Source organism: Phodopus roborovskii, unplaced genomic scaffold (assembly GCF_943737965.1).
Source record: "Phodopus roborovskii unplaced genomic scaffold, PHOROB, whole genome shotgun sequence".
NCBI classification, from domain to species: Eukaryota; Metazoa; Chordata; class Mammalia; order Rodentia; family Cricetidae; genus Phodopus; species Phodopus roborovskii.
Genome location: NW_026126469.1, coordinates 27,980,038 through 27,993,290, shown reverse-complemented (window position 1 = coordinate 27,993,290; position 13,253 = coordinate 27,980,038). Strand labels below are relative to the sequence as shown.

Here is a 13,253-nt window from a genome sequence, read left to right as displayed (position 1 = left end):
TGTAGGGCTATGCTCAGGTTTGAAGGAAGGACTGAAGAAAAGGGAATTTTTCTTCTCTCTTTATCACTTAAGGGATTTTAACACTGAGGTTGCAAGAGTAGAGCCATTCTGTTCCAGCCACCTTGCTGACTCAGTCACCAGAAGCTTCAAGGAGTGGGGATTGCTCCTGGACAGGCCAGCAGAAGGAGTTTCTGCCCATACATGTGAGGAAGAGTGTGAGTTAACAGGATAGTTCCTAGTCCTCCTTGCAATTCTCTATAGCCATATGACCCGTGGTAGAGTCACTTTCCCAAGTCTCAGGTTTATCTGTATGGGGGCTTCTGCTGCCGGGCTACCTCACAGAGCAGCCGTCAGGGCCACCTGAGGAAGACCGTGGAAAGCACTCCGGTCCAACTCAAGCACTCAAGTATTCTTAGGAAAGACTTGTAGATCAGAATGTTAAAGCCAACGCTAAGACAATCAGTTTGTACAGTTATAGAACTTCTTACACGTTAGACCTTGTTCTCACAGATCAGAGGCGATAAGAGGATCGCTGCTGGTCATCTCACCTTGAGAATGACAGCTGATGAAAGTGATGATTGCTATCCATGCCATGTGTAGTGGGCAGAAATTTAAGTGATGACTATTTATTTGTTAATGTATCATGTAAGATTTACTATATGTTTATTAATGTTTTTCCTCCTTCCACATTTCAACTGGTAAGGTGCTAGCTAGCACACTGGTGTGATGGCAGCTGGAAGGGGAGGGGACTGTCCTGTGAGAACATTTTACCCTCTTTCCTGACCAGGGAGGCTGAGGAATATCAAGGGCTTGATTTTTTATTATTGTTCATGTATTTTCTAGTGCTGTAGGTTTATAGCACAAAATGGGAACATGCGTCTGGCATGAACTCTCTCTGGGTGGCTGACACCTCCCCACATCCGCTTTGCTTCTCGTTCATCCTTCCCTACTAACAGTGTCTAGGAGAGAAGGACAGGGTACATGGCTTTCCAGTAATGCACACATTAGTGCTTTCTAGCTCTTCCCAATACTGAATTGTTCCCTGTGTCTCTGAACTGTAGCTTAGGAAAGGTTGTGTAGTTCTGCAGAACTTCCTGCCCTGCCCTAGAGGTGGGAGATTCATATGAGCAAAACTCCCTCTTGATGGGTTTGATTTTTACACCCGTACTGTTCTGGAATCCCAAAGATCAAAGATAATTTGTGAGACCTTAAATTTGCCTTGGCCTTCTTGCTTCATAGAGGAGAAATAGTGTTGTGTTTTCTACCCTCTTGTGCCTGCTTATAAGCGTGGAGAGGAAATGCCGCCGCCTCTGCAGGTAGTCGTGCCTGCCCTTTGCATAGAGTGCCACTCTTAAACTTGGCCATTAGCTAGGGCTCTCCTGAGAACAGGTGCCATGCTTTCATACAGGTTTGTCATTGCTCTCTCCAGGGATGTATTGTTTAACGAATACTAGACTCCATATTCTACTGGGGTTAGCCAGAGAGCATGGAGAGGGGGGTGTTTGCAGTTTCTACAACCATGCCTGTCCCTGGCCTAGAGTCAAACATTCATTTAGAATGAAAGTTGGCTTGGATACAACTAATTTCTGTGTGGGCTTTAGGTAAGAGAGATGGTAGTAATGTCAGCATATGTGGGCAGAAATTGGTAGTTTTCATATCTTGAGTGCCAGGTATGTAGCCAACTCTGAACATCTAGCTGCTGCTAACATTTATAGAAATTACTGTGTAGTCAGTACCTGTAGTCTCCCTCGTCTTCAGCAGCAGTGCGTATGGGATGTGATGATGAGTGATACACTGAGACCTCTCACTGAGAGAATTAGGAATGACTACTGCCATTCTCAGAGTTTGCCACTCAAGGGCCAATTCCCCTCACGTGGATGGGAGGACTCTGTCGGCTCTGTGGCTCACTGGAATGAAGAACCTTAAGTTTCTCCTTTTTAGATATTTTTTAGATATTTTTTTTGTGTGTGTGTGAGAGTGTGTTCGTTCATGTGTGTTTGTATATGTGTGTGGAGGTCAGAAGAGCTCTCGTGGAGCTGGAGTTACAGGCATCCGTGAGCCACCTGCCATGGGTGCTGAGAACTGAACTTGGGTCCTCTGGAAGAGCAGCATTGTGCTCTTGACTGCTGAGTCACTGCTCCAGCCCTGGAGCTTAAGTTTGGAGAACTGATTGCTGGCTTACAGGGGAGAGGCAAACTTGTAAGACGATCCCTGTTTGGTGGATCTTTCAGCCTTCTTATTCACCCCTTCCCTACTAAAAGTATCTGTCTAGGAGAGAAGGACAGGGTACATGGCTTTCCAGTAATGCACACATTAGTGCTTTCTAGCTCTTCCCAATACTGAATTGTTCCCTGTGTCTCTGAACTGTAGCTTAGGAAAGGTTGTGTAGTTCTGCAGAACTTCCTGCCCTGCCCTAGAGGTGGGAGATTCATATGAGCAAAACTCCCTCTTGATGGGTTTGATTTTTACACCCGTACTGTTCTGGGATCCCAGAGATCAAAGATAATTTGTGAGACCTTAAATTTGCCTTGGTCTTCTTGCTTCATAAAGGGGAAACGGGAAATACACACTCAGCCTTTGAAGGGCATGTTAAGAGATAGTAAACCAGGTACCATCCACAAGCAGGCTCTGCTGGGCCCCAGGATATCTTTAGCATATATTCCTAGACTTTTAAGTTTTCTTATGATCTCCATTTGTTTGTGGGATTTTGTTGGAGGCCTTGATATCCTTCAGGTGGTAAAAAGATTTAACTGGAGTCTTTTTAAAGGTCAAGGCCTTGCCAGTAGTGATGGTAGCGCATGCTTTAATCCCAGCACTCAGGAGGCAGAGGCAGGTGGATCTCTGAATTCAAGGCCAGCCTGGTCTACAGAGTTCTAGGACAGCATGAGCTACACAGAGAAGGCCTGTCTTGTAAAATAAAAACAAAAACAAAAGCAAACAAAAAACCCAAACTAACCAACAACAATAAAAAAGAGCCAGGCCTTTGTGAAAGGGCTGTCCCAGATATCCAGAGTGGATAAGCCACCGGGCCTTTGACCATGGGATGTAGGCCAAGAGAGAACCTGCTTATATGAAGTCACATTTCTGGGGAGCCCTTACTCCGCAGGTTCTCTCTTGGCCTACATCCGAGCTTCATAAAGACCTATTCTGTCCTTATCCCTTACGTTACTTCCACACCATCGTGTACATTCCCAGCAAAGGCCAGTGTGCACCAAGTATCAAGACTGAGGGAAGGGAGACATTCCTTCACTTGTAGAAATGTTTCTTAGGAATTGCAGAATGCTGTGTAGTCACCCACACTGCCTTACTGGCAGGTCACCGTTACTCTGAATGCTGCTAAGTTGAATCCTTCATTGTGATAGTGCTGTCTGTTTCTTCAGCCACAGCTGTTGAGGATATTGCAAATCTCTGCTCTCCAAGTGGTGTTTCCTTTGGTGAATGCATGGATTGTCTTCTGTGTCGTCTGCCTAGAAGGAAGGTTGCCGTAAACTTTCTCTTATGCCATAGTCCTTGGTACTTCTAGTATTTTTAGCAAGAGCAACCTTTGTATACTAGAACCTTCCACTGCCTGGAAGCACGATGCCAGTAAGAGTCTGTGTGATACTGACATATGCCCAACAGACTTAGTACTTTGGTAGGACATCAGCTTTTGACATAAAGCTCCATAGACAGAAGCAAAAGCTTACAGATGCGCAGCTTCACCCACGAAGTTGACGAAGTAATGTTCTGCACACTCACTCATCTCTTTAAACTAGCTAAGTAGGTTTCTATGACTTCACTTCCTGCTAGCCATATTTTGGTACCCTACCTTTCAAAAAGGAGACTTTTCCAAACAAGTAGTGGATGTGAATTGCACGCTGGAGGCACCTGCTTGGAACCTGGTTCACTTGGCAGCAGTTTGGCAGGTGAACAGTTTCCTGTTAAACATGCAGAGGTTGTGGGGGCAAAGATGAAAACCATGTTAACAGAACTGAGGTACAAGTGAAACAGCATTCTCATGTAACTGTTCTGAAGAAGCAGCTGAACTGAGTCTGGCTGCTTGAACTGGCTCTTAGACAGTCTACCATAGGGCAGTGGGCTGAATGGTGAGCAGAACATGCCGTTTGTTCCACGTTGGGCTGATGATTTTATTAGTACTGGAGCCTTCCTGGGGTACTTTTCACCTTTAGAAATTAATATTTGAAAGGCAAAGCTTTAAAAACCAGAGGTAGTCTGTTCTAATGGTAAAATTTCAATTTTTTTTTTCAAGCAAAGCCATTGACATGATGCCATGCCAGAGCAACAAGCTCTATTCGTGGTGCCAGGGTCTGGGTGACTGACGATGTTAGGGCTTAGGGGCCATGCCATTTTATCTAATTTGGGAGGTCTGATGTTAGACTAAGTGAAACCCAGGAATGAATTTATATATTCAATATTTAATATAGATGGCCCAGCAACATGAAGTGGGATTCCTCAAGCCAAGCTGGAGGCTGAGGGCTGGACAGTTTGCACTCTTTTGTACCTGTATCCACATCTTATCACCTCAGACTCAGACGCAAGGCCTTTTAAATGGAGATTTTAAACTACTGCCATTTGTGCAAAATAATGTCCTGTTACAAGTTGTCTACAAGGAAAATAAAGTGCTTTCTTTACAGAAACAGTTGTGGGTGATTCTTGGTGTGTCCTGAAAGTGTTTCACCTTAAGAAAACCCTAAGCTGTGTAGCCTCCTGACTGTGTCTTCGTCCCCATTCTGTGACCCTGCATTGACCCTAAACTTCATCTTCCACCCTACCTCCCTGGTTTTGTAGATCAGATCCGGTTTATTCAGGCACTAGTTAGCAGTCATGTTTCAGACCATATCTTCTCCATGACCCATCAAGAGTCTGATCAAGCAGAGGGTCTACAAGCTGGCACTGTGGCCCCATCTCAGAGAAGCAATTTCTGGTTGGTGCTCGGGTGAAGCAAAGGTAAAGTTTAAGACAAAACTTAATTTTTATATCATTTATTTAGGACAAGCGTATTGAAGGAATTCACTCTTTTCTGCAGGCTTGTCACTAATATTTGTATGTGGTTTTGATTTGTTTTTAGTTGTCAATGGCCAATATTTAAGTGTGCTACAATTAAGTATAAGCAGTGGTTTTGATGGAATGAGACTAAATATGATTTTAGTCCCATTTTTCTTGTGACCACTGCTCTTCAAAACACTTGTGCTTTCAGACAACAACCATATGATGATGTTAAAGAAAAAGGTGTGGCTGGGCTGCAGTTCAGTTCTGGTGTTTCTGTTGTCTCTCAGCCCATCACACCACATCTTGCATGAGAAAAGGGCCAACATCACCACACAGAGTGCAGCCAGGTAGCTTAAGAACTACGCTGCATCAAACATGTTCACTCAGACAGTTTACCAATTCTGATGTTTTGGGCTACCATGATTGTTCTCATTTTACTGTGTGCATTTGTAGACTATTTGCATTTGTCACAATAAAGATATATTTTATAATGAAAAAAATTCCTAGCAGATGATTCTGTGTAAAAGTTCACAGAAGGAAACATTTGATCAATCTTTATAGAATCCCAAATATTAGAATATTCTTTGAATTCAGTGTAAGTTGCCAGGCCAAGCAGACAAAACAGATGGATTACTTAGAAGCTACAGTCGGGAACATGGCTAGGCATTTTGATGAGGGGCTGAATGGTCCTTGCTGGAGCTGTTATTAGCATTTGGTGTTTCCTTCATGCTCTTCAAGGTCTTGGGCATCCTAGGTGCTCAGAAATCAGGATGAGTTGCTGAACTCCACTGCAGCTGTATAGAGTATCTTTTAATCATGCTTGCCATTGGGTGAGATGGGCCCTGTTGGGCACCTGTCATTCATGCTGTGGTTGTAGAACACAGGCCCACCCATACCTTCTTTTCTAGGTACTTTTCTAGGTGCTTTCTGTTTTCATCTAGTGTCACACTTACCAGCATTTCACGGTTAGTGATAAGGACATATCTTCCTTCACAAGTCCAGGCAGGTAAGCACTTGTCCATTTTGAAGTTTATTATGTTAAACATATATAAAATACACCAAACAGTGGTGCTCTAGACTGCTCCTTTGGATGACCCACTTGACAGACATTACAACAGATGCCTAGCAACCCAGGAGAGAGCAAGAAGAACAAATCCCCAGGATAATTCACTGGTCAATGATGCATCTAGAAAGTAAACCAGGTTCAGGTAGGTGTGTGTGTGGGGGGAGATAACCTGCAAAGATCCTGGCCCCAAAGTCTTCCTTGAGGACAAGCATGTAGCTGCTGGTATGCAGCCCACAGCTGTCACAATGATGTCAGCATCTGGAAGTCTGGAAGGATGTCGGCCACCTTCCGGCGCAGTTGCTCTCGCCGTTCCTCTTTCACCTTTTCTTCTTTTGTGAGTTTCACAAATGACTTCCATGTCCGAAACGTGACACTGAGAATCCTCCTTTAAGGCAAAAGGGGGAGGTGGAAATCAATTTAAAAAAAAAAACAAACGATGGGGATGTCTGCAGTAAGTTGACATTTGCACAGAGAACCCTGCACTGGCAACGCAGGCTTTGATACTCCTCGGATGATCTGGTCACAGCCTGTACACTGATCAGCAGGACCAGGAATTCTGACAGGCTTGGGCAAACAGCTGACAAGGTAAAGACTGTATCCAGAAGCACTCATTTAGGGCACCCAGGCCTCAGTGCTCACATAGTTTGAAGCTTGACTGCTAAGCCCATCACCAGCTACAACAGAAATCATCTAGAATTCATAAGAGAAAAGTGTGGAAAAATGGTGTTTGGGGTGGGTGGGGTTCACATCCTGACATGGAGTGCTGTCTTTGGGAAGCATGCATGCCTTTTGAAAACTGGCCAGTGTTTATACCAGCTGAGCACTGGGGTGCTGAGGTGGGGCCTAATATTCTCTAGCCAGTTAGGCAGCTAGCCTATCAGAGTCAGTGCCGTGGGAAGGGGTGATGGTGGAGAAGCTGTGCAGTCTGGGTGAGGAGCATCTGAGGTGTTGAAAGGCACAGCTGAGCCGAAGCAGCTACTCCTGAAGAGGGCAGGCCTTCAGAAAAGGTGAAGTCACACAGTTACAGGTTGGAACACATGCACAGGGTTGCCAAGGCTATTTGTAAAACTAGAGGTCGTGATGATGTTTGTTCTGGCCTCTTGGCCAGCTAAGGAAGCTCCAGGATGCACCTCAGTCATTACTTTTGTGGCTGTTGGTTGGTTGATGTTTGGATAATGGTTGACTTTTGTTGGTGAAAACGTTACTTTAAAAACTTAACTATGTTCATAGCAGTGTTATTTGTAATATCAAGAACCTGGAAGCAACCTAGATGCCCCTCAACTGAAGAATGGATAAAGAAGATGTGGCACATCTACACAATGGAATACTACTCTGCAGAAAAAAAATAATGGAATCTTGAAATTCGCAGGCAAGTGGATGTCACTTGAAGAAACCATCCTGAATGAGGTAACCCAGTCATAAAAAGAGGAACATGGTATGTACTCGCTCATATATGGATTTTAGACCTAGAGCAAAGGATCACCAGCCTATAATTCACACCACCAGAGGAACTAGGATACAAGGTGTATTCTAAGAGATTCATATAAAGTCCCTCACAGAAGGGTGAAGGGACAAATCTCCCAGAGCATATGGGAAGTGGGGGGGGGGGGAGCAGTGAATGGAGAGAGAAGGAGGAGGAGGAGAGGAAAGCATGTGTGACTAGGAAGATTGAGTCAGGGTAGGAATAGAAGACAGAAGAGAGAGAAATAGAGAGAGAACGAACATAAAAGAGGAAGCCATTATTGGTTTGAAGAGAAAACTGAACCTAAAGAAAAGTCTAGAGACCTACAAGACTGCCGCGAACTAACAATTTGAGCAACCGTGGAAAGGCTACCATAAATGTCCTTCCCGGATAGTGAGATCAACAACTAACTTAACCACCATCATGGAGCCCTCATCTAGTACCTATTGGAAACAGAAGCAAACACCCATACCTAAACACTGAGTCGAACTAGAATCCAGATGGGGAGAGGACAATACCAGACTGCAGAAACACATAGAGACAGCTGAGCTGAACAAGGAGGAGCTAACAGGCCCCCAGACTGATAGCTGGGAATCCAGCATGGGACTGACTCAGGTCCCCCTGAACATGGGTCTCAGCCAGAAGGACTAAGCAGTCTAAGGGACCTCAAACAATGGAACCAGAATGTATCCCTGGTGCACAAAAGGACCTTGTGGACACATTCCCCATGGAGGAATACAACCTTAACCTAGAGACAGGAGAGGAGTCCTAGTCCCTACTTCAAATGACTTGACAAGATTTACTTGACCCCTCCTGGATGGTATTGTACTACGTGTGGAATTGAAGTGGGGGGATGGGATGGGAGGGTGGTCAGGGTGCATGTGAGGGGGGAGGGGGTAAGAGGGAGGGAGGAAGGGAAGAAGGGAGGGGGAGGAAACTGGGATCCACATGTAAAATAAAAAATAAATTAAGAGAAACAAACAAAAAAAAAAAAAAATAAGAAGGTCCCAGTGAGCAGAACTTCTTGACTGCCGTCAGTCTCTATCCACCCTACCACTGAGATTCCTGTGGTCATCTCTAGGGCCCATCCCAGGCTTGATGTGACTCTGCCTCCCTCTCTGGCAGGCTATTTACAGCTCCTCTCCCTACTATACTCCAGGCTTTCTGACTCTTACACTGTGGCTCCTCCTATTCTACCCCCCCTTGAAATCTCTGTTTGCTCTAGGGAAATAAAGAGAGCAAAGAAATGGATAGACACACTGAGGCAGCTGCTGGTCAGCGGATGGCATCTGAGCAGGTGAAAGACAGGAAGGATGAGACAGTGTGTGTCTGCTCTTAGGCTGAGGCAGACTTGTGTCTGAGGGGCAGAATAAGAGGCCAGTGGGACAGGCGCAGAGGAGCCAGGAACAAGCGACAATGTGGGAAAGAGTCATAGCAGTGCCTCTACACTAGATGGACTTCACGCTGACCGCGTAGTCTCCCTATAGCGATTTCACACTTCTGACCCTGAAAAGGGGTAGTCTTGCTATTATATCTCATAGCTTTCAGGTGACAGTGCAGAAAATGAGAAGGCAGATGTGTCAAGAGCAGGATGACTTAGAGCACGAAAACCCTGTGCAGACTCCAGTGAGCTGCCTGCAGTGTGTCTTTCTGCATGGGGGTGTGCGCTGTTCCCTTGTTAGAAATGAAATCATGATTATCAGTCCCCTGGGGTCATTACAGTGACCACAAGACATGGTTTGTGTGAAAACCCCAAGTGAATCTTAGGCTGAGAAAGACAGAAAATGAGGCTGATAAAAAGGATGCTGAATGCATGTTACAGTGGCGGGAAACTCAGATCACACCAGCTATAACACATTACTCTTTCCTTGTTCACTCTCCACAACAGCCCAGAAGGTAAAGTCTGTTCTTACTCATTTTAAAGATTTTTTTTTTTAATTCTAAAGGTTTTATCTTTTATTACATTTCATTTATTTATTTATTTATCTTTATTTAAACCAAAGTATAATACACTTGTTAGTCTATTCCCAGGCCACTGATTCCAATAACTATACATTAAGAACAGTTTCTGCTAGGAGTGAATGTTAAGAGATGTGCATATACACAGCAAAGCATCCAAAACTGAGTTTGAGGCGAGGAGGAGAGGGCAACTCCCCACCTCATGAGCCTCCATGTCTCAGGTGTCACTGCAAATGCCACTACATTAACTGTGCTTCCCGGGAGTGACACGTGACCATCAAAAAGGGTTTTCCTGTCTACTCTTGGCGCATTTCTCTACAAATGCTTAGGGAAATTCTAAAGTGAGAACACACACACACACTCATTTCTATTTGTATGAAAGACTGTATTACCTCTCCACAAAGAAGACCTAATTGCATTTTAAACATTAACTAGTAATACAACATCTATACACAGAATTCAAAACAAGGAAAAGCTACTCTGAAGTGTTGAAGGCTCCATGCTTAGGAGGGGAGTAAGGACGTGGTCAGTAGATTTCTTTAGCTGTAGGAGAGACTTTGATTAGGAAGGGGCCTGTGGAACAGTGACGTAAAACTCTGACCTCAGTTGTGGTGACATGGTGTCTAGAAATTACTATCTTTGTATGCTTTATACACTTTAAGTTTTTGTGGTATAATTCACATTGTTTAAAAAGTCAAATTTAAAAATAAAACTCTGTGTTAACGGTACTCGTTACTTTTGCAGAGGACCTGTGTTTGGTTTCTAGCACCCACATGGTGGCTCATAACCACCTCTAACTCCAGTTCCAGGGGATCCTATGCCATCTTCTGACCTCCCTGGACACCAGGCATGCATGTGGCACGTACACATTTGCAGTCTCTGTCTCTCTCTGTTCGTGTCTCCCCTTCCCCCCAACCCAGTCACATACACACTAAAAAATAAACAAACAAATAAAGAAATAAATCTTAAAAAACAAAACACCCGATGACAAATAAGGAATACATTTGCTCAGTATGTCCCATGGAGTTCATGTTTGGTCCCTGCTGGCCCCTAGGTGGAGAGGACAGGCTTCCTCATCATTTTAAAGCCGGTTTCCTGGGCTGCTCTCAGCTATGTGAGTGGGGACAGCCCTGCTCTCCCCGCAACCTTCACCTCATCTTCTCACAGTGCAGCAGTACAATATGTTACAGGCAACTGGGGAGTCAGCGAGCTTGACAGCGCCGGGCCGAGTCTTACCTGTCATGGTGTTCTGCTGCAATCTCAAGTTTTCTCTGGGATTCCATCTTCAGATCCCTGACCATGGTAAGCCAGGCCCTGAAAACCTTCTTCTTCAGTAAGTGGGCACAGAGTTTTCTTACTTCTTTCTCTAGGTCACTGACATACTAGTGGGTGAGAATACAGGTAGAAATGAGAAATAACATCAGCAGACGAGTAGAGTAAGTAAAAAAAACCAAACCAAACCAAAACAAAAAAGACAAATGAGAGAGAACCAAAACAGACATACACAACATCATAAAAGATGCAAAAGGCCGGAAGCTAACAAGGCAGTGAAACTAATATCTTCTGCAACATACTATAACAATAACAGCAATGCAGAAGTGCAGTCAGGTCTAAGACTGAAAGGAGCGGTTTCCAAAATCAAGTACCATGTAACAAAAAAACCAAGGACTATAAGAAACAAAAGCTGAAGTAAGGCTCATTACAATATAAACACATTACTTTGTGGGGAAAGTGACTTGTGCTTGAGATTTTATACTAACCAAAGTTAACATTTCAAAGGAACAAACTGGATTCATGGCTCTATGTTTTTGAAAAACCAATGAGTATGGCATTATGAAGGCCATTTAGTTTTTTGTTGATGTTATTTATGGGGAGTTGAGCAGGGAGATGTGTTTAATTTTGGTTTTCTAAGGCAAGGTCTCACTATATAGTCTATATGGCAGTCTTCTTGTCTCAGCTTCCCAAGTACTGAGATCATAGGCATGTGATGTGGCTCAAGGAGATGCACTTAAGTCCTTTCCGTGTAGCCTTACCTGGAGCCAGCTTCGAAAGACTCTTCTACACAATAGTCGGGAATACAACTGATCAGCCTGGGCTGTCCTCATAGCCAGGGTTTCCTGGTTATACTGGAACCAACTGAGCAGGCATTTTCTTTGTAGCACCAAAGAGTAATGTTCTTCTGCCACCTGGAAAATGTTTTAATGAAAAGAGGAAGTTATTCCTTAAATTTTAAACCACTTAAGAAAAACATATTTAACTAGGGGGATGACGGATATCACATAGCCGGTTTAGTTACTAGACAAGAACAATCTTGAGTTGTCTGAGGTCTGTGTCCTAAAAGACTGGCTACTGGCCTTGTTCTGCGGAGCTCGAAGATTCACATATAAGCTCTTTCAATACTGACTCCCAGAGGTCACAGACAATGGCTGGTTATGGAAATGGAATAAGCAGCTTCTGCGACATCACTTCATGCCCACCAACCTTCGGATTGGGTGGCTGGCAGTGCTCTTATTTTGCTCTCCTGGAACCTGGACAGCAATTCCATAACAGATGGCTCTTTATTATGTACTTAACCACTGTCTAATTGAGGAAATGCCGATACTTTCAATTAGTTTTGTAGAATGAACTGTCACCAGGATTGAAATTTAGACATTATCAATAAACCACAAAACCATTGATTCAAAAATAGCATGATGAATATTTTAATGTCTTACCAATTTAAATGGCTGAGAGTCTCGTCCCAAATAAACACAACTCAGCTTTTATGTATGAAAAAGAGACTGTCATGTTCCTTTGACAGGAGAAAAGACCCTTCTCTTTGCAGAACTCTCTAGACAGTGTCACATTTCCCTAGGTCTCATCTGGCCACCCAGCACTATGAACATATTTCATCTGAGCAGATCTGGAAGTCACATTTACCGGCCAGAATGGCCATCACAGGGGCTCTGTGTGACACACCAAACCTGGCAGCCAAAGGCAGAACAACACTCCATCTGTTTCGAACGTCTTGCTCACTTACTAAATGCCCTGTTCATGTGGTGGCTAAGTTCGTCGGGATTTGAGACATTTCATTGGTGTTGAATCTCAAGGATCCCTGTGGCAGAGCAGATTGCTGTTCTCTATGACAGCATTATGTACTCACAATGTGATTTCACAGCACCTCCCAATGGAATACATGGAGCTTTATCCCATAGTGACCTTGACCCTGGCCTTATGATTGCTCTGTTCAATGAAATACTGGTGGGCAGTGTTTGGTAGTTAGATTAGCAGCCTGGAGGATGAACTTCCACCTCACAAGGTACAGTTTATAAAACCATGGCCTAGAGCTATGGGGATGATTACCACTCAAAAGAATGGGATCTGAATATACTCTCCGCCCTGGAAAGAGACAAGACATTCCAAAGAACCAGAATATCACTAATAAAAAAAATTGTCTATGATTTATTTTCATTATGTGTCTATGTATGTAGAGGTCCACAGAGACCAGAAGAAAGTATTGATTTCTTCTTGGGTGCCAGTGGAGAGCACCCAAGGGTGCTAGGAAATGAACTCTGGTTCTCTGCAAGGGCAGCAAGCACTTGACCAGTGAGTGAGCTGCCTCTCCAGGCTTTTTACCTATCTTCTAACTCTCCAAGATTACTATCTCCTTGGAGGCTGTCTAATAAACAACAAAGATATACCATTGCCTTCTGGAAGCTGAGTCATATAACTGGGCAGAGTCCCTCAGGAAAAGCTGCCTCTTTTAGACTCTTTAGAAATAGAATTTCTGCCTTAAAA

The 13,253-nt window shown here is 44.0% G+C and overlaps 1 protein-coding gene across 3 annotated transcripts in view; it reads right to left on the bottom strand.

Annotated features, from left to right (window-relative positions):
• Positions 1-6,003: 6,003 nt before the first annotated feature.
• Ccdc191 (coiled-coil domain containing 191) overlaps positions 6,004-13,253 on the bottom strand; it is a 61,024-nt gene continuing 53,774 nt past the window's right edge. For all 3 annotated transcript variants that reach the window (XM_051191512.1, XM_051191513.1, XM_051191514.1), the window contains 3 exons: positions 11,510-11,662; positions 10,713-10,858; positions 6,004-6,440 (listed from right to left, as the gene is read on the bottom strand). In XM_051191512.1, coding sequence (XP_051047469.1) covers positions 6,296-6,440; positions 10,713-10,858; positions 11,510-11,662 — 444 coding nt within the window. In that variant the 3' untranslated portion in view covers positions 6,004-6,295. The remainder of the gene's footprint in view (positions 6,441-10,712; positions 10,859-11,509; positions 11,663-13,253) is intronic.